Source organism: Chaetomium strumarium (assembly GCF_033439665.1).
Source record: "Chaetomium strumarium strain CBS 333.67 chromosome Unknown B0T15scaffold_1, whole genome shotgun sequence".
NCBI lineage: Eukaryota > Fungi > Ascomycota > Sordariomycetes > Sordariales > Chaetomiaceae > Chaetomium > Chaetomium strumarium.
The window spans coordinates 1,974,010-1,992,497 of NW_026944429.1; the positions used below are offsets into that span (position 1 = coordinate 1,974,010).

Sequence of the window (18,488 nt, forward strand, 5' to 3'; positions counted from 1 at the left end):
CAGGAACAAGTCTAACCTGGAGAGCCTTATTATGCACGAAAACCGTTGTATATCTCACCCTCTCGGAATACGCCTTGGCGTGATGGAACGTCTATCGCAGTTGCGAACTGTTCTCAGGTCAGCGAAATACCTGTCCGCGCGGTATCTCCTGTACCCAAGGAAGGTCAGGTACCCGATACCGTACATCTCTAAGGAACAGAGATATAGATAAGGTAGTAGCCGAAGTATATGCCTGCGGGTAGGCGGCGTGGCGGTACACTCTGGATGAGAAACCTCCCTCGCTTTTCATGTTCCCATGTCCTCATATGCGGCTCTTATCGACCGGCTTGTCTGCGAACCGAGAGGTAGCACGTCTGAGGTTCTAACCGTGAGGGCGACGGAGCTGGCCTGCCGGATATACACTAATGGCCCCACAACCTAAGCTAGTCGGGATCTGCATCTGTCCGAGGCTGAATAGCAGCCAACGGGAAGGAGGCTCGGAGGGTACAGACGAGTCCTCCGGTCCGGAACATCGGGTGCGGTTAAGTTCATTTCCTGTAGGCTTTCAGCAGTTTGGGACCTCTACTGATGCTAGTGTATACGTCCAGACTACCTTCCCCCACCACACCATGGAAGCACTAGAAGCCGTCTGTGACACAAGCTCTAACGGCTGACATCACGTTCGAGCAGTGAGCACCTATCGTTCTTTCGCAGTATTCCCGGCTTTGTCTGCGGCAGCCCTACCGGAAGCACAAGCTTTCAATCCTACGGTACCCATCCCGCCCTCTTGGTGCATTGCAACTGCACGGGACAGTGGGTGCACTGCGAACGTCTTAGCCGGGCATTGACCCGATTTGCGGTATCCAGAAGTGTCCCAACCGGACATACCTCATGATATAGGGTTCGAGGAATGCCGGATCATCTCAGCATTCTTACCATTTCCAGAACTTATTGTTCGCCACCCCATAACATAGGGTGCAAATAATCCCCTTCTCCATAATTACGTCGGAATCAATATAATCACAGGGTGGGTCCTTTCATACACAGTAGTTTGCCTGTCCCATGGAAGCATCGTGATGTCTTTATCCGTCCCACTTCGAAAGTTCGAAGTACAAGTACCTGGAAGCGGACAAGGGCGTTGACAGACTTCGGATCAAGCCAGCCAATCGCGTCCGTGATGTACCCCTTGTCACACAGTGCCACTTGTGGGCCCGCCAAGCCTGACTCGTGGCTTTCCCGACCTCTGCCCCTGCCCCAAGTCCCAGCGGATCCCCTTGCTCCAACTTCCCCGGGGTCTCTTGCCTTTTCCCCTTCCCACTCGTTGCCCACCTTCTGTCTCTCCGTCTTCTTCTGCGAGCTATTATTAGCAGCACCAGATCCAGCCTCATCGCTCTGAACTGCACGACGTCGCCGCAAGTACCTGAGTATCTTTTGGCTACCATTGTCGCGGACAAGGAATTTGACGTCGACGGTCGAAATCCACGGTCGCTTCTCCGTAGCAGGGCACAAAAAGAAGGCCCTCGCCCCAACATCACCGTTTGTCGCGGTTCGTGGGTTTCAAGTATCACGTCGCGGCATCTCCACCGCGAACTGGCCTGCCCCCGAAGCCCCGCTAGCGCATATACTGGCAGCTCTCCGTCGCACTGTTGACGACTCAGTCGGCGCTTTCTTTTGCCTCTTCGGGTTTTGTGTTGGCTAGCTCGCCGTTCTCCCGTCGATTTGGAAATCATCAACACTGCTATTCGATACGCTTGGGAACCAGCAGCCATAGCGTATTTCCAGATCGTCGCCGTCTCGGCAGCCACGCGACCGTCACAATGGGCCGCAGGAAGATCGAGATTAAAGCCATTAAGGACGACAGGAACCGCTCTGTGTAAGCAAAGACCCGCCCGGATTCCTACTACCTGCCACCGCTAACTGTCCGTTTTGCGACCAGCACCTTTCTGAAAAGGAAAGGCGGTCTCTTCAAGAAGGCGCACGAACTATCAGTGCTCTGCTCTGTGGACGTCGCCGTAATCATCTTTGGCAGCAACAAAAAGCTGTATGAGTACTCGTCAGGCGATTTGAGAGAGTTAGTGGCGCGGTGGACCTATGTATGTTGACTCGTCCAACCTAGGGTCAAGTTCGTATCCGTACGGCTAACAGGGCCCTTCATAGCACGGTAACCCAAACGAACACAAAGGTCCGGCGGATTTCAACGGTGCTGATGAAGACGATGACGACGAGAATGGCACTCCGCCGCAAGGCGAAGGCATGGATAGCCATGTGTTCCCTTCTCACATGTCGGCGATGCAGCCTCCCTTCCCTCATATTCGGCATCACACGCCCTCGGCATCGCCCCCGATTCCTAATGGTGTCTTCGGTCAGCACCCTGGAAATGGTCCTCGCGGCCACACCCCGCAGCCTCAGATCGGCTCGCGGCCACCATCGCGGAACGATGTTCGCCGAATGGGCCCGACCATGGTGGGCCAGCCGGTTGGGCCTCCGGGAGCTCAACCACCATCAGTTAATGGCTTTACATTCATGCAACAACCGGGCATGTACAGCGCCCAAAACCCTTCCAGCATGCCGCCTGCCATCCCGCACGGGCTGCCCCAGCCTCACCACCCGTACCCCTACCCACAGCCGCAACCACAGGCACAACCACACCAAATGCACTCATACGTAGACGAGCGAAGACCCTCGGGACCTCCTCCATTCGCTCCCCAGAGCCAAGGTCCCCCGGCAACCCGCCATTCCGTGTCACCGCCGCAGCCGCCCGCTGCGCAGCTTCCTCCGCAACCGGTTCCGCACATATCGCCCCCTCCCCCACAACCTCAGGTTCATCCGATGCAGAGCCCACCGCACACTCAGCAGCATCTGCCACCGCCACCCCCGCCTCCGTCGACACAGGAGCCCCCGTGATTCGGCGTCCATCCCAAGAATCCCAGACATCCGTCCCAGTGAAACCCGAACCACGCCCAGAACCGGTGGAACGGGCACGCCAGCCCCTTCTCTTGGATACCAACATCAAGAAGCAACCGCCCCGCAAAGGAGGTAGCATATTCACGCCTATAGATGAGAACCAGTCGGTTCTCTTGCAGCACATAGCTGCGTTTCAAGAGACACCGCCCAGGTCCCAATCCATCGACGTTGGCAGCGTCTCGCGAAGTAGCAACTCTCACTTGCCCGCCGCCCCTCATCAACGCCCAAACACCCAAGCACCACAGCCACAAATCAAGAGGAACGGCTCTTTGGGGACAATCCCAGATACCGTTTTCACACCACCGTCACGATCCAATAGTATGCAGGCGGGTGGTGCCGCGCGGCCACGGTTGAAGGTACAAATTCCGGATGAGTCGGATGGCGGGAGCACTACCAATGGCTCAACGTCTCCCCGGAGAACGACATCGACCGACGTCACTTCCCAGCCGTCGAGACGCCCTGCGGACTCACATACCTCTGGCGTCGTCCTCCCGCCTCCTTCACCATCAGCTTCGGCAATGCCGAACGAGACGCTGCTCTCGGCGGGAGCCACGGGGCCGCCGAACCCCTTCGCCAGGCCGCTCCCTCACCAAAACAACAACAATAACATGAACATTGATACGCCAGTGTCTGCCTTGCCGTCTCGGTTCCTCAACAACGAGTTCTTGCCGAGTCCGAGCAGCTTCTATCCGGACTGGAACTTCCGCGGTAACGATAGCAATACACTTCCGAGCCCGCTGAACTTTGCGACCCCGGTGGTTGGAACAGGCCCGTCATTTCTGAGAGACGACCCTTTGTCGTTGAAGAGAAAGAGTCCAGAAATTAGCGGTTCTAATGGAGCCCATCCTGAGCCGATTGACACGGGGAGCGATGCGAAGAGGACGAAGGTCGAATCTTGAGATCTCAACTCTCTCGATATATGTGTTACGTGGAAGTAAGTTATGGGAAGTGGTTGAACATCCTTCGCTTCGGCTCTGTATCATATTTTTTCCCCGCCCACTGGAACTCTGGGGCTTCAGTTTTAACGGCTGGGTTTGACAAGCCTAGTTGCGGTTCTTTGGCAGGTTGGTTTGCGAAGGGCATTGGGATGCCCCTGGCGTTGGGACGAGGTCCAAAAGGGATGATGGCACTGGTTACGACCGAGATGAGTTTGGGAACTTGTGAATGGTTTGAGACGCAGTTGGCTTATGGAAGTCCGGGTTATAGGCGTATTTTGGGGGCAAGGAGTTATTTTGCACGGATCCTGTGCTGTGGAATGACGTCTATGTGCTTGGATGTCTCAATATAGAGCTAGACTGCTACCTATACTTTAGAGAGCATCCAAATGTTTACCGGCGAACTCTTCCAATGCAGCGCGGTCGGTATGTGCTGCTACCTGGAGCGATGCTCACAACCAAATAACATATAAACGCCATAGGCGCCAGGCCTTCCCCCCACAATCTGCAAGCGAGTAAGGCTGGGCGCATGGCGGCCGAGGACCGGTCCGCTGCCGACATGTGGCCCGACCGGCACGGAGTCTACCCAAGGGCGTCCCGGTAGTTCGGGAACCCTGGGTGTCTGCAACATTCAGATTGGGTGAGGTAGCAATGGAGAGTGGAGTGCCATGGGCTCGAGGCGGCTCTGTTTCTATTCTTAGCTCGACCTTCCCACCGGCCGGTCACCAGCTGCACTGGGAACGTATTCCACTTTGCCTGGATGCGGTCTACTTCATTTTCGAGTCGACTAACCGGTCCATGGTCGGCTCAGCTACGCTGGCGCCGACATTGTACATTGATTCCTTACCTACCTTAGTGTTTACTCCATATGGTATGCAATGCGATAGATAACTGGAGAGTAAGTGCTTTACAGGGGTCGTTTGGCTGTTGTACTAGTATACCAGTAGTTGGGCTATGGAAGTTGGGTTTTCCCAAGTTCTTGCTGTCCCCCTTTGCTTGTATAGCTTTCTGGATAGTCAGTCTCGTCTTGCAAAAAGTCCGTTCGTGTACAGCTCAAAGTCCTTCTTCTACCTTCTTGTCGAGTTGATGACAATGGGGGCAAGTTCTTTTGCATCGAGATATCCTGCTCATGAAGAGAGGATGAGCGTGAGCACCCTTCCGATTGCCAATGCAAAGGAGGGAAAAGAGAATGCTTCCGGACGGATTCGAACCGCCGACCTTCTGCTGTTCAATACTAGGCAGACGCTCTACCCCTGAGCCACGGAAGCAGCCACAAGAAGCTTGTGTGATGTGCCCACGAACATTGCCATTACAATTCAGAAGATCAGGATTCGTTTGAACTGTTGACACTATCAGTTAGGGAACATGCTAGCTGGATTACAGCAGAGAATCATATTACATTTCATTCCTGTATCATAACCCAACATAACAGTATCCCGTAAACCTGGTCCATTCTGACCTCACCCAAACTTGTCATGTTTACTCTTGACCTTGAGATCCAACAGCTTCTCATGATAATCCCCCTCTCTCCTCGCCTTCTTGAGCATCTTTACTTCCTCCTCGGATAGCTTCCGCCCGGCAGCCTCCTCCAGCTCGCGCCTGCTGATCTTCTCCTTTGCCTTCTCCTCCTTCGAGGCCTTGATCCGCGGCTTGAAGCGCGCCTGCATGCGCACGCGCAGCGTCGTGTTGAACGTGATCTCCGTCTCGTCCCCGCGCACCTCGGGCGGCGCGTTGGCTTTGGAGGAGCGGGACGCGCGTATGGTCAGGAAGGTATCGCGCAGCGTCTGGACCTGGAAGGTGCCGGGCGTGTCGGCGGTGGCGATCAGGCTGAAGGTCTCGAGCGGGGAGATGGCGTCGGACGTGGCGGTTAGGACGCCAATCTTGTCGCAGGAGAGGTACTTCCCGTGGTGGCCCTTGAAGCGGAAGTGCTCGGTGCCCACGATCCGGTTCGCGACCCAGACCTGGCGCACATCGTGGGGCTCGGCGGTGGATGGGTTGCCGTCGACGATGTTTTCGATGGGCAGCGCGAAGACCTTGCCATTGGCATCGCACGCCAACGCAGACGGCGGTTCGCTTGGCAAGACAAACATGATGGGCCCCGCGATGTCGGTCACGACGTCGGCCGAGACCCAACTGTCGTCGTTGTCCGGGTCGACGACGAGGTCGGCATCTGCTTTGGCCGCTTTGAGCTGCCGCTCCGGGTTGTCATCTTGTCCTGCGCCCTCCCCGGCGTCGGTGCGCTTCCGCTTTTTGGGTTTCTTGTCGCCTTTGAATGTGAGCGGTTTGACCATGTTAACTGGCCCCGTCGTGGACGGGTAGGAGCAGTTATGGCTTCGAAGGTTGCAACTATCAGGTATGGAGATAGCGACGAGGCGAGCTAGGATAGTGTTATCGACGCGATAGCGTCACAACTGTAACGCCGCTAGTCTCCACAGCGGGTCTCGCCGGCTCTTGGCGGCTCTGCAAGCTTCCACGAATGCTTAGCGTCCACCCCACCATCTCTGAGGGGCCGGGCACAAGACCAGCTCAGGAAGGTCATGACAGGCGTGATGGATCTTAGAAAGTCTATGTAAAATCATCATACACCCGCTACCAATCCTGATGTGACACAAATAACATTGTTCACACTATGGCACCCATCGCGCAAGCAGTGACGGTGTCGCTGCAGGACCTTAAGAACGGTACGCAGGCTTAAACAGTGCAACGAGCGCCTTGTGTAAGTGGCCTCGGCTGACAAGCACGTCGCGGCGACAGGGAATGTCTCATTGGAAGCTCTCCATGAAGCTTTCGGGCCAGACTCACTCGGAATTCTGGTGGTCAAAGATGTCCCCGCCGAATTCGCCAGGCTGAGGCACCATCTGTTGTCATACTCATCGTACTTGGGGAATCTGCCCAAGCCGCAGCTCGGTTCGTCTCTGCTCTTGCGCGCGTGCGACAGGCTGGCCCGCTGATAACGTAAAGACAAGCTTGAAAACGCAAAGGCCAAGTATTTGACCGGATGGTCCCTTGGAAAGGAGACGTTGAAAAACGGCCAGGTGGACACGCTGAAGGGCTCGTTCTACGCCAACTGCGCCTTCTATGTCGACCCGAAGCTGGCTTGCGCTGTGCCCACAACGCAATTCAACCCGGATAACTTCCCCGAGTACCTCTCACCCAACATCTGGCCCGACGAAGACACCTTGCCTGGGTTCAAGGAGACATTCGAGGACCTATGCCGTCTGATCATCGACGTAGCTGTTCTCGTCGCGCGGGCATGCGACAGGTTCGCGGAGAAGGAGATCGTCGGCTATCCCAGCGGCTACCTGGAGAGGGTCGTGAGCACCTCGACCACTACCAAAGCCCGCTTGCTGCACTACTTCCCCGACGACCCCACCAACGAACCGTCTCCGGTGGCGATGCCGGACGACGTAGCGAACAGCAACGACCCGGACGAGGATGACTGGTGCGCAACCCACTTGGACCATGGCTGTCTGACCGGCCTGACATCGGCAATGTTTGTCGATGAGTCCCAAGCCAATCCGACGGTAGCTGCGCCCGAGATCGAACCAGCTTCGCCCGGTCTCCCGGCACTCGCTCCTCTTCCCGAGCTCGAGGCGTCGCCCGATCCGGCAGCCGGTCTATACATCAAATCCCGCACCGGCCAGACAGTCCACGTCAAGATCCCCCGCGATTGCATCGCCTTTCAGACGGGCGAGGCGTTGGAGCGCATCACGCGCGGAAAGTTCAAGGCGGTGCCGCACTTTGTCCGCGGAGCCCGCGCCGCGCTGAGCGAGGGCCGCATTGCGCGGAACACGCTGGCTGTATTTACCCAGCCGAACCTGGGTGAGGAAGTGGATATGGACCAGCAAATCACCTTTGGAGAGTTCGCTCGAGGCATCGTTGCGAAAAACACTGTTTCTTAAAGGATCGTGGGTTAATGTACGAAGGTCGAGATAGGTTGGGAAAGTAAGGTACTCAACTTCAACCTAAAAACGCAGATGAGGACAGGCTGGTGCACAACGAGTGTCCCTAGTGTAGGTATGTAACTTGGATACTGAGGTACTTTTATGTCTGAGGACAATCGAGGAATTCACTCTAGATGGAAGCTGAAGAGGCCTGAGAACAGGTTGAGGCAGAGATGGCCGAATCGAGAGTCGCGTGAGACAGGCTCGTACCCTTGTCTCTCAGGCATTCAGCTAGGGGCTCCACCCGCCTGGACTTAGCGTGTTTTGCTCGCGGGGCTCTTCCATGTCGCGCGACCTCCAGCTGGATCCCTGCGCGAAAGATCCGGCAGCCAAAAAATTGCCGCTTCGAGGCGAACTTCGATGTTGCCCTGAGTCGGGATCTTCTCGGCTGTCCGCTCCTTCATTGTCTGTATCTTCGAATGTTTCACAATATAATTGAGTTTTTCAGTATAGATACGATCGATTTAGTTGCCTCGACTACCTGCTAGAATTGTCTGGATTGAAGAGAAGACGACCCTTCCCGACTTATACGGCTCTGCCGAGCCATCCGAGCAAGATGGTCACCTCCCAGTTCTCCTTATCCGCATGGCTACTGCTGCTAGGAACTGCGGCAGCAGTCCCGAAGCCTACGGGACTCGTTGCTAGGCAGGCTGCCGACCTGGACAACCTCTGGGTCACGGTTGACGAGTCTGGCGTCCCAAGAACCGTCACGCCCGTCCTGACAACCATCAGCGGCACTCCGACGCTGCTCAACGCCCCGCCGCACGATGTGACGGCCACCGTATGGACCAAGCATCCGTATGGCGAAGTGACGACCATCACAGGCCCGGCCCGGCCGAAAGCCACCAACGACAAGGGCGCCGGCGCCTTCGCGGCCTGCCGCAACATTGATGGCGAGTTCAAGCCATTCTGCATGCCCAAGAACAACGACGTGTACTACCCGGGCTCAACACACTACAGTAAGAACACCACCCCCGTTCCCCCCTTCCACCATGCTTCTTCCCAGGCCCCCTTCATACTAACTCCTCGGTCCGAAAAAAGTAACATGGGACCCGGCCTTCTTCAGCTCCTCCAATACAACGATCAAAGTCCTAGGCTACTACGTCAGCAACGACACCGACATCCCCACATCGGGCCCGCCGTCGGGCGAGGAAGAGGCCTTCAGCTCCGACTACATGGCCGCGTCGTGGGCCTTCTACCAATGGCGCCTGGACAAGTCCCTGCTGACCTCCCAGTCGGCGCAGGCGGTCAACATCACGCTGCGCATCGTCGCGCTGCCGCGCGGCGGCCAGGCCGCGCAGTGGCTCGCTGGCCCCACCATCACGCTGCGGTACAAGCAGGCGCCGCCGCCCAAGAAGTCCAAGGCGCCCGACACGCAGGCGCTGTACGTGGCGCTGCCCATCGTGTTTGGCTTCGCGACGCTCATGATCGGCGGCACCTTCTTCTACACGCGGCAGCTGAGGAAGATTGATGTGGGCGCCATCGTGCGGGCGGCGAAGAATGCGAATGCGAGGAGGAGGAACAAGAGGAGGGCTGCGGCGGCGGGTAGGCAAGTCGGGGCGAGCAGGAAGGATAGGGCCAGGAATAAGGATAAGGAGCAGTCAATTCGGCTGATGGATCGCCAGGGTGGGGGGAGCACGGATACGGAGGAGGAGGAGGACTGGGAGCAGGGGTGGAGGCATGAAGTCCCTGGCAGGAGAGATAGTGAAGCCGGGGTGGGGGCAGGGACGGAAGAGCCTTCCTGGAGGGGGCAAAGATTGGATAGAAAGCGGGCGTAGGAGTGTCTATTTTGGGTCAAGGTTCCAAAACATAGATTGATGGCTCTTAAATTCGGGAAGTCCATTGGACGTCAATAACAGGTAATACCACCAGGGGTAAGTATAACTCTAGTAGATTTCTCGAGTAATCCCCATTGGGTTGTTTACTCGCTTCCTGCTCCGCAATGGTTTTCATAGAAACAGCTATCCAACTCGCCATATCCAGAATCGTCACATACCGGTAAAAATCTACTACTGTCCCCAGCTAATCTCCCACTCGGTCGCCCATGCCCCGTGCGGGAATAGCTGGTTTAGACCACGCAAAGACAGCAGTGCCTTGTCCTCTGAATAGTTCCAGCACGAAGGGTCAAGGTCGTCCCCGTTGAACCACACTTTCGATGGGGCCTCACGTAGCCCAATGATGGTGGCATTCGCAAGGGCGTTCGTATCGACGTAAGTCCCCTCTGGTCTCACAGTCAACGAATCGGTCTTGGCAGAGAACTAGGTACGGGTAGTTATCAAAACCAGTCAGTCCAACAATCCTCCATGACTCCTTGTACAACACCTTCCGCACCACCCTGGAATAGTAACATACCTGCACCCATGTGACAGCACTCGGCTCCAGACTCTCACCGTCGTCAAGGTAGAGGCTCCCCGTAGCACATCCGTCTCTATCGAGCGCCACGATCAAGCCCCACGGATTCTTCCGGCTCTCCGTGGTAGTCATACCTGGCTCCTGGATGGGCAGCACGCTGCCGCCGCGCAGATACACCGGAATATGTCCGAGCGGGGCGTCGATGGTGACATTCTGGCCCGGCTTGACCATGGCATCCTCCACTGCCGTGAGAGTGTACCAATCATACCAGATCGTCCCCTGAGTAGCAGCGCCGGGGAAGACAGCGCCGACGGTCGAGGCGCCCTGTTCCAGGCAGGGGGTGACCATCAAGGCGCTGCCGAGCATGAACTGCCGGTCGGCGTGCGCCAGCCACGGCTCGCTGGGGAACTCCCACGCCAGGGCGCGCATCACGGTGCTGCCGTCGAGGCTGGCGCGCGCCATGAGCGTGTACAGGTACGGGAGGAGCGAGTAGCGGATGCGCATGGCTGTCCTGGCCGCGTCGGCGACGCTGCTCCAGACGTAGGGCTCCTGGGGGATGGCGCCCAGGACATTGTGGTTCCGGTAGAAGGGGAAGAAGGCGCTGAGCTGCATCCAGCGCGAGCAGAGCTCGTAGTCGCTGTTGCCGCCGAAGCCGCAGGTGTCGACGCCGAACATGGGGATGCCGAAGATGGAGAAGGACAGCGCCTGCGGGATGCTGAAGTACATGTACGCCCAGAGCGCCTCGTTGTCGCCGCCCCAGTGGCCCGCCCATTTTCCGGACCCGGCAAAGGTGCTGCGCCCGATAATGAACGGACGTTTCCCTCCGTGCACCTTCAGTAGGGCGTGGTACGTGGCGTTGAGGATCAAGTGGCCAAACAGGTTGTGGAAGTCGTACTCGACGTAGCCGCCGTGGTGGGTTGCGTTGGGGCTCGTGGCGTGGACGGCCAGGTCGCCGTGGTAGTTATTGATCACATAGGGCGGCCAGTTTACGTTCCGCGCCCCAGGCGTAGGCGTGGTACGGTGGTAAGACGTCGAGCTCGTGGTGGGTGTACTCGTAGCAGCCTGTGATTGCAATGCAGACGACGCTGAGGCTGCCTCCGTGGAGTTCGTGCGCTCGAAGCCTTCGGGATACTGCAGGACAAGGTTGCCTGGCTCGCCGGGAAGCTCAAACGGCGGATGGGCTGGATTCAGGGTCAAGTTCCCGGTGCCACAACTCCCAACGCAGAATGAGGCGACCTAGATGAATTAAGTTAATAAGCGATGAATGCAGATATGGCAACTGCTGTACTTACTTCGGACATATCGATCCAGAGGCCGTCAAACTGCGCAGGCGTCTAGGTCAGCTGCATCCTCCTGCCGTGGCTTTAGAGCAGAGGGTTGTTTCTAGGCCCTCTGATCTTGATTCCTACTTACTGCGACCTTCTCAGACCACCTCGACACTTCGTCGATCCACCAGTCAATGGCACCACTGCCGTTAAGAACAGCGCCGACACAGTCGGGGAATACTACACCACAGTCAGCACCCAACTTGCTCGTAATGCATTATACTTGGTGTCGACGAACTTACCAGTATACCCAGGCCACACCGCGCCGTAATAGATGGACCCGTCCGGATTCAGAACGAACGCATTCGCCTGGACCCCGCGCTCGTACGGAGGATAAGCGTCGCTGGGGTCCTCCGGGTTCGGGGCGTAGATGGCCGAATCGACAATCGGTACCCAGTGCTTATGCTTCGCATGGAGTTTGGCCAAGAACTCAGCACCTTCGCTGTAGCTGTACTTCACAGGGTCGTTCTCAAAGTCCCGGTACAGCTTCATGTAATCAATGTCGGCTGCCATGATGTGACATATCAGTTCAGCGATTCTCATCCCCCACGCTGGGCGTATACTATTCGACGACAGGCGGGCCTCAACTCACCCCAGATGGTCTCCAGTGGGATCCCGGCCCTCTCAAAACTGTCGACCACTTCCTGCAAGGCCGCCCAGCTCTCGTATCCCCAGCGGCACTGGTGGTAGCCGAGTGTCCAGTATTGCTGCATGGCCGGCAACCCGACCGTGGTCTGCTGGTAGGCCTTTGCGACGTCCTCTGCACTCGGTCCGCTGTAGAAGTACAGATCGATACTCCCACCCAAGGTCCTCCATGTGATGCCAGACGGCCGGAGAAGGATCTCCTGCGCGTGCGCGTTTCGGAGGAACACACCGTGCGTGTACGAGACATAGTTGGCCGCCGTATCCGTCGCATCGGGCACATAGGTCAGCTCACCTGAATCGCTCACTTCGTAGTATCTCGTGTCCAGATAGATGGGATGGTTCCCGTAGATGTTGGCATCGATCACGTCCCCCACGTCAGCGGCAAACAAGGTCCCTGGGGCTCGGTCAGCAAGATTCACCTTACAAAAACATTGTTTCGACCCGATGACTTACTTGTCAGATTATTGCCCAGGCGGAACCCGTGTATGACCTCACCAAGCCCATACAGATTATAGTTCTCGGGAAGCTGGGAAACGAATTCGATGAACTGGTCCTCATACACAAGCACCTTCCCTTCCGTCGAGAAGATCGTCTCCCCGGTCTTCCTGCGTCGCACAGCAAAAGAGAAGGTCGGGTCGTTGGACCAGGACACAGCCAAATCGCACCTGGACTGGTCGTAGCGGGGATCGTGAGGGGGCCGCGGGACAAGCACCTCGGGAAGAAGGAACCAAGTCTCGTTTCCGGGGCTGATGTAGCGGGGCCGGATCTCCACATGGACCCGATCCTCGCTCTGAAACTCGACAGACAACGCCAGGTGCTCGATGTCGTTCCCGTATACATTGCATGCCGGGCCGGCGAGGTCCAGGTCGGCCGTGAAACCGCTCTCCGACTCGTGCACGTTGGACGCCTTGTAACCGGGACACACCCCCTGGGCATCCACGGCCTCGGCATCGTTGATGTTGGGCAACACATTCATGCCCCAGTCCGCGGAAATCGGAAGCGTGAAGACGGGGCCCTGGCTCGCAGCAGTCTGGCTGGCTGTCCAGGATGTCCATGAGTATTGACCGGAAGCCACGCGGAGGTGTAGGCCCGTGATCGCCATTAGTGATGTCAGGGCCAGTAATGCCATGGCTGGCAATGTAAGCCGTGTCTTCCTCGTGCTGTCGCCTTTTGATAGTCTGGAACGGGCCAGGAACCGGTACGCAAGTCCCACCGATAACAGCAATAGCAGAAAGCCGAGTGCAATAATATATGCCGGCGATCCCCCAGACCTGCCAATGCCGGACGGGCTCGTCGTCCGGTCGGGCAGACTGTGCCCTGCAACAACTGATGTGGAACACGTTGGTATCGCAGTCCGCGGCCGTAACTCTTGCTGGTCCCAAGCAACACATGTATCGCTTGCTTCAGCAAGTGCCGTTTTGATGCCCCCGATTAAGATGGACGATGTGAGAACTGTAACTAGGTCCGAGAGACATAACGGCACCGGCGGTCTGGAAAGGCCGAGGAGCAGCACCTTATTACCAAACAAGCCATGGTCTTCGGCCGCCGGATGTGTCGAATCCGGAGTTGATCGTGACGTAACATGACTTGAGCTTGTGCATGTGGTCGTATCCCGGCGGAGAATCGTGCTTGTTCCACGGCACCATCTCCCAGCCATCCCTAGGAGAGGTTGGATCGGCGGCAGGAATACCAGCTTCATGGTCACGTTGGGTGAGTGCCGTAGGCTCAAACCAATTCGTCCAATCCTAGGTATATCGGACAACACTCTCCATTCCTGGAGGAAATATATCTTCGACGTGCTGAGGTTTTGTAGCGGTCAAGCCCCGGTGTCACTCTTGATTACTACGGCGAGCTGCAGATTCGGTAAGGTTGTGTGCAGTGTTCAGTTGCGTAATGGCCTCGAACTCGTTTTGCTGCCGCCGCTCTCGCCTAGATCGTCCATTCATGAGGCATGAAGTGTGTTGTGGCTGGAAGCGGGGCAATGCAGAAGCCGTGACACAAGTGGCTTCGCAGAAAGGACGCATGTCGGATCGAATGATGTCAAATAACCAATGTGCACAGGGGACGTAGCTCACTGACTGATGATCGGATCTTGAAGGAGTCAACTATCTTGTACTCGGAGGCCAGCCTGATCTGATCCTGGGACCTCAGGCTGGGAACACTGTGCTGCCGGGGAAGGTAGGCACGTCCCGAGTTCACTTCGACGAAGAAGTCAGCTTAGGTGAAAAAGATACCGCATGGGTCTCGCGATGGAGGTATCAGATAGTAACACACTTGTTTGTCGAAGCACAGGCCTGCTCATTTTGGGCCTCTGTTTTAAATGACACCAGGGCATAAGTTCTCATCCCACGGCATCCAATGTAGCAGGTGCCTACCTTCGCAGGCCCTTGATGCACCATGCGCCCTTTCCGGCCAGAAGTTAGAATATACCATCTCCTGACGAGGCGATCCGTCCCCAGTCCGTGTCCAAAACCATATGAACTCCGTCAAACGTTGCCAGAGCGATTGTAAGATTCATCATATATGGCGAAATTATGGCAAACCCTCAAGATCGGCCCCTGAACCCATAACTATAGGTGAAAAAGCAACACTTGGGACCGGAAAGATATGCCCACACTTGACGCCCTTCCCCTAACTCCGTCACGTCAGAACTCCGTCGTTGATATCCCACAACATAGCCAGACGTAAAACCGGATATCACCAAGCGACCGAATAATCCAAAATATTAATAATCGAAATTGACATGTCCTAGGTGCGGTAAAGCATCTTTGGCCTCTTGTGATGCCGTCGCCGTTGCGTTTGTTGTCGAGCTCCCGCCCGTATCTGACTGTGATGTGCTAGCATTCGATGGGTGTAGCTCGAGCTGCGGGTCTGTCGGGGGGATACCGCTCTCCGAGAAGCCAAAATCCCGCATCTGTTGGAAACTCCAAGTCGGCTCGAAGGCCCTGCTGTGCCATGCCTGCCCTACCCGCTCGTACATCTCGTCGATCTGCTCCAAACTGATCTTGCTCGTCTCGTAGACCATGCACCACACGAACGCGATGGAGAGCATGCAGAATGCACCCCACAGAAAGAACACTCTCGAGCCCAGGCCGACTGATCCCGCCGAGGTGTCGACCAGATATGGCGTGCCGTACGCAATGCCGAAATTTAGGAGCCAGTTGGATGCTGTCGAGACAGACATGGATTTCGCGCGGACTTTCAACGGGTAGATTTCGGAGGTGACGACCCACACAACGGGCCCCCAGGACGCCGCAAAGAAGAATATATCGATTGCAACGAAGATAATGAGGATCTTGTTTTGCGTCGGCTGGTTGTTGTCGCCGTTGGCCGTTGCAAACGCGGCGATGAGAATCTGGCAGATGGCCATGCCTACTGCTCCCACGATGAGAAGCCGTCGTCGACCCCACGACTCCACGACAAACAAACCAGGAAATGTCGACGCCATGTTGATAACCTGCATGATCAGCGAAATAGTAAACGGGTTGTCGATGCCCGCTCCGTTGAAGAAGGTTGTGCCATAATACATGATGAAATTAATGCCGGTCAGCTGCTGCAGCATCTGCAGGCCGCAGCCTGTTAGCGTTCGTCGGCCCAGATGGGGTTCGCCGAAGAGGATGTCTTTGTACGTGTCAGGCCCTAAGGCCAGCTCGTACTCATGGTTTGCCTGGATCTCCGCCAGTTCCTCGATCAGTGCGGGGTGCGTGATGTCCAGGCGGCGGAGGCGGCTAAGGGATAAGGCAGCGGCGTCTTTGAGGCCGCGCTTTATCAGGAACCGAGGCGTCTCGGGAAGGATTAGTAAACCTAGAGCCAGGACGACGGCCCATGTGAGTTGTAGGCCCATGGGGATACGGTAGGCCGCGGCCGATGGGAGACGGTATGTCAGAATGTTGACAATCGAGGCGGCGAGCAGCCCGACCGTGATGGATAACTGATATGCGCAGACCAAAGTTCCCCGAATCCACTTCGGGGCCATCTCCGATTGATATAATGGGACCAAAACTGAGACGATCCCAACACCGACGCCAGCTAATGTTCTAATCCGCCAGAGTCAACACAACTGTAGGAAGTGAATCGCCATACCGACGTGGGACAAATGTACGCACCTCCCTACCACGAGGAGTGCCACGTTGGTTGCGCATACTTGGAAGATGGCGCCGATGCAGAACACTCCGATGGCGGCGATGAGAGACAGCCGCCGACCCCAGCGATCCCCGATCGGGGCGGCCACCAGCGCACCGACAGCCGTCCCGGCGCTGAGCATTGCAACGATCAAAGATACCTGACCCGGATACATGCCTGGCTGCCCGGCGTCGTCGGTGAAACCCGTTGTGAAGTCGTGCTTGAACTTGTCCATAGCGAGAATCCCGTTGATTGCGCTGCGAAAAGCACCCGTGTCAGCGAATCCCGCCCGTCCCGCAACCCGCCCGCACATTTGGAGCCCGCCCAACACAACGAGCTTACCCCGTGTCGTAGCCAAACAGCAGTCCGCCGGTGGCGACAAAGAGCCCGACCATGATCGCCGGCGCTGAGGAGCCAGCGACATTGTCGGGCTTGTGCCAGCCCATGGCGAAAATCGCCATGGTGCAGAGAGGGAGACGCCCTTCAAGCCAGATTTGATGCCGATGCCCCCGATACTGTCGGTGGTTGTCGATGCAAGGTTAAGAGGTGCCGTTCGACCATGGGAAGAGAGAGGTTGTCGTTCGTCTGTGAGTCTTGGTAGTATGGGATGGGAGGGAGGAACTGGGCCGATTGAGAGATCAGCACTTTTAGCCCACAGTCTGGGGGAGCGCGTTGTGATTGGCTCTGGGATCTTCCAACGAGCCAAGGGAGCCAGTGCGTTCAGACAAGGGGGTAGGACACCATCCTGTGCGCATGTCAACTGCAAAACCACCCTGGTCATCAGGCTTAGTGTACCCCTTGAGCCCCCCTTGAACCCAGCCTTTCCGGATGCGTGGAAAAGTCGAGGCGCCGGCGCAGCAATGGCCAGCTAGCTTGCGCCAAGTCATGGCAAGTGCGCTTCCTCCAGGTTGCTCCTACAGCTTGGCACCATTTAGCACAAGCCATACACTGGCGAGCCTAGAAACTTCTTTGTTGCGTCGATTGACTCTTTCAACATCAGGTCCCTGAGTGTCGAAGTGACGCACATGTCAATCCCCATGGAACAGACAGACGGGATCAGCCATTGCTGAGTGTCCACTGTGGGGAAATCCTACCATTGCCCCGCTTGGAGGAACCCGTTGCTCTGCCCAGTGAGAAGTCGAAGCGAGGTCCGGTGTTCATGGTCCGCGCCCAACGAATCAAATGGCTTGCAGCATGAAGGTGGGTCAGCGTAGAAGCTAACCCGTCCTCGTCGTACCTAGTCTGGCCAAACTCGTTGCTTTGCATAAGCCGCGCAGAAACGCTTGCAAGCGAGGTCTTTTTCATTGAAATCCGGGGCCGAGTTTAGCAGCCCGGGAAGCGCCGGCAGTCTCAGCTTGGCAGACATGATATGCCGAAAGCGAACGGCGGGGGCTGGAGGTCCTCGACTCGAGTCTGATATCTGATTGATGATGTCTCACGTGGTGCACCGACAGTGCGGTTGTTTCCGCCCGAGACCTCTCGGATGACACTGTGTACCCGATGCCCTCCCATCTTTGATCGCATAGGTACGCAGTAGCAGTGGTAAAAACGAAGTGAGGAAAATGCAGCCATTGGTTTACGTAGGTGGGTCTTGTAACATTCCTTCGGGACAATGCGGGGACGACAATACAACCTTAAGCTCACAGTGCGACAACTATCTCACGTGCTAGCAAGGGAGTACTAGTACCTAGTAGCTTGGTTCTTCTCAACGAACTAGGTGTGACTGCACAGTGCAGGAGACTCAATCCGAAACTTCTCTCAGTGGCTCAGTTGCTTCGGAATAACGCTTTCCAGGCGCCCATTTCGTCCATCTAGCCAACACAGCGGTGCGGAAATCACAGTGTCCATTACGTACAGTACCGACCTGTAAGGATTGTCTCTCGTTGCTCCATGACCGAAGGCCAGTTACGTCGTCGGCAATCTACAGGATATCCCTCTCTCTCCGAGGGCAGGCAGACATTCCGACGACTGAAGGGCCTACCGATGGGAAGATCTTGAAGAACAGGTCGAATATCGGACCGCTGAGGATACAGGTTTGAGTGCAGATGCCCCCAGCTGTTAACCCGGGGACCCAGCGCTGTGTCACCAAATGGCCGAAGCACCTTACCTGGTACCTAGGGCCAACGACCGGTACAGGGCAGAACCCCAGGGCCTCAGCAGGAGGCCAGTGCGTGTGCGCTGTGCCTTCACGGGTGCCAGTTTCTTGACTTCAACCAGCTCCA

The 18,488-nt window shown here is 56.7% G+C and overlaps 6 protein-coding genes and 1 non-coding gene across 7 annotated transcripts; 3 read left to right on the forward strand and 4 right to left on the reverse strand.

Moving 5' to 3' along the window:
• Positions 1-1,796: 1,796 nt before the first annotated feature.
• On the forward strand, positions 1,797-3,842 carry B0T15DRAFT_481446 (uncharacterized protein; the record flags this gene model as incomplete). Its single annotated transcript, XM_062866023.1, has 5 exons — positions 1,797-1,852; positions 1,916-2,072; positions 2,137-2,718; positions 2,749-2,799; positions 2,910-3,842. The coding sequence occupies 5 exons, from the start codon at positions 1,797-1,799 to the stop codon at positions 3,840-3,842; spliced, it is 1,779 nt and encodes a 592-aa protein (XP_062725710.1).
• A 1,226-nt stretch (positions 3,843-5,068) lies between these two features.
• B0T15DRAFT_t27 lies at positions 5,069-5,146 on the reverse strand. The gene has a single exon. It is a non-coding gene; the product is annotated as a tRNA-Thr (tRNA).
• B0T15DRAFT_516908 (FRG1-like family-domain-containing protein) lies at positions 5,130-6,422 on the reverse strand. Its single transcript, XM_062868289.1, has one exon. The coding sequence runs from the start codon at positions 6,167-6,169 to the stop codon at positions 5,339-5,341; it is 831 nt and encodes a 276-aa protein (XP_062725711.1). The 5' UTR covers positions 6,170-6,422; the 3' UTR covers positions 5,130-5,338.
• B0T15DRAFT_18552 (uncharacterized protein) lies at positions 6,339-8,079 on the forward strand. Its single transcript, XM_062862370.1, has 3 exons — positions 6,339-6,559; positions 6,633-6,785; positions 6,840-8,079. The coding sequence occupies exons 1-3, from the start codon at positions 6,508-6,510 to the stop codon at positions 7,778-7,780; spliced, it is 1,146 nt and encodes a 381-aa protein (XP_062725712.1). The 5' UTR covers positions 6,339-6,507; the 3' UTR covers positions 7,781-8,079.
• A 44-nt stretch (positions 8,080-8,123) lies between these two features.
• Positions 8,124-9,979, forward strand: B0T15DRAFT_18681 (uncharacterized protein). The gene is made up of 2 exons (XM_062862388.1): positions 8,124-8,781; positions 8,864-9,979. The coding sequence occupies exons 1-2, from the start codon at positions 8,379-8,381 to the stop codon at positions 9,598-9,600; spliced, it is 1,140 nt and encodes a 379-aa protein (XP_062725713.1). The 5' UTR covers positions 8,124-8,378; the 3' UTR covers positions 9,601-9,979.
• Positions 9,563-13,940, reverse strand: B0T15DRAFT_18617 (glycoside hydrolase family 31 protein). The gene is made up of 7 exons (XM_062862379.1): positions 12,598-13,940; positions 12,092-12,538; positions 11,742-12,005; positions 11,588-11,679; positions 11,467-11,496; positions 10,175-11,410; positions 9,563-10,080 (listed from the first exon to the last, which is right to left on the reverse strand). The coding sequence occupies exons 1-7, from the start codon at positions 13,841-13,843 to the stop codon at positions 9,832-9,834; spliced, it is 3,564 nt and encodes a 1,187-aa protein (XP_062725714.1). The 5' UTR covers positions 13,844-13,940; the 3' UTR covers positions 9,563-9,831.
• A 544-nt stretch (positions 13,941-14,484) lies between these two features.
• B0T15DRAFT_18624 (general substrate transporter) lies at positions 14,485-16,820 on the reverse strand. The gene is made up of 3 exons (XM_062862380.1): positions 16,609-16,820; positions 16,251-16,523; positions 14,485-16,181 (listed from the first exon to the last, which is right to left on the reverse strand). The coding sequence occupies exons 1-3, from the start codon at positions 16,725-16,727 to the stop codon at positions 14,870-14,872; spliced, it is 1,704 nt and encodes a 567-aa protein (XP_062725715.1). The 5' UTR covers positions 16,728-16,820; the 3' UTR covers positions 14,485-14,869.
• Between the last annotated feature and the right edge of the window lie 1,668 nt (positions 16,821-18,488).

What these genes read in the sequence shown, in the direction of transcription:
- B0T15DRAFT_516908 (XM_062868289.1), bottom strand. Translation starts at nt 6,169, where the DNA reads ATGGTCAAACCGCTCACATTCAAAGGCGACAAGAAACCCAAAAAGCGG.
- B0T15DRAFT_18552 (XM_062862370.1), top strand. Translation starts at nt 6,508, where the DNA reads ATGGCACCCATCGCGCAAGCAGTGACGGTGTCGCTGCAGGACCTTAAG. An exon ending in GCTGCAGGACCTTAAGAACG is followed by an intron (nt 6,560 to 6,632) that starts GTACGCAGGCTT and finishes TCGCGGCGACAG; the next exon opens with GGAATGTCTCATTGGAAGCT. An exon ending in TCTGCCCAAGCCGCAGCTCG is followed by an intron (nt 6,786 to 6,839) that starts GTTCGTCTCTGC and finishes GATAACGTAAAG; the next exon opens with ACAAGCTTGAAAACGCAAAG.
- B0T15DRAFT_18681 (XM_062862388.1), top strand. Translation starts at nt 8,379, where the DNA reads ATGGTCACCTCCCAGTTCTCCTTATCCGCATGGCTACTGCTGCTAGGA. An exon ending in CCCGGGCTCAACACACTACA is followed by an intron (nt 8,782 to 8,863) that starts GTAAGAACACCA and finishes GTCCGAAAAAAG; the next exon opens with TAACATGGGACCCGGCCTTC.
- B0T15DRAFT_18617 (XM_062862379.1), bottom strand. Translation starts at nt 13,843, where the DNA reads ATGAAGCTGGTATTCCTGCCGCCGATCCAACCTCTCCTAGGGATGGCT. An exon ending in CCCACTGGAGACCATCTGGG is followed by an intron (nt 12,006 to 12,091) that starts GTGAGTTGAGGC and finishes ACATCATGGCAG; the next exon opens with CCGACATTGATTACATGAAG. An exon ending in GTGCTGTCACATGGGTGCAG is followed by an intron (nt 10,081 to 10,174) that starts GTATGTTACTAT and finishes ACCCGTACCTAG; the next exon opens with TTCTCTGCCAAGACCGATTC.
- B0T15DRAFT_18624 (XM_062862380.1), bottom strand. Translation starts at nt 16,727, where the DNA reads ATGGCGATTTTCGCCATGGGCTGGCACAAGCCCGACAATGTCGCTGGC. An exon ending in CTGTTTGGCTACGACACGGG is followed by an intron (nt 16,524 to 16,608) that starts GTAAGCTCGTTG and finishes TGCTTTTCGCAG; the next exon opens with CGCAATCAACGGGATTCTCG. An exon ending in GCACTCCTCGTGGTAGGGAG is followed by an intron (nt 16,182 to 16,250) that starts GTGCGTACATTT and finishes CTGGCGGATTAG; the next exon opens with AACATTAGCTGGCGTCGGTG.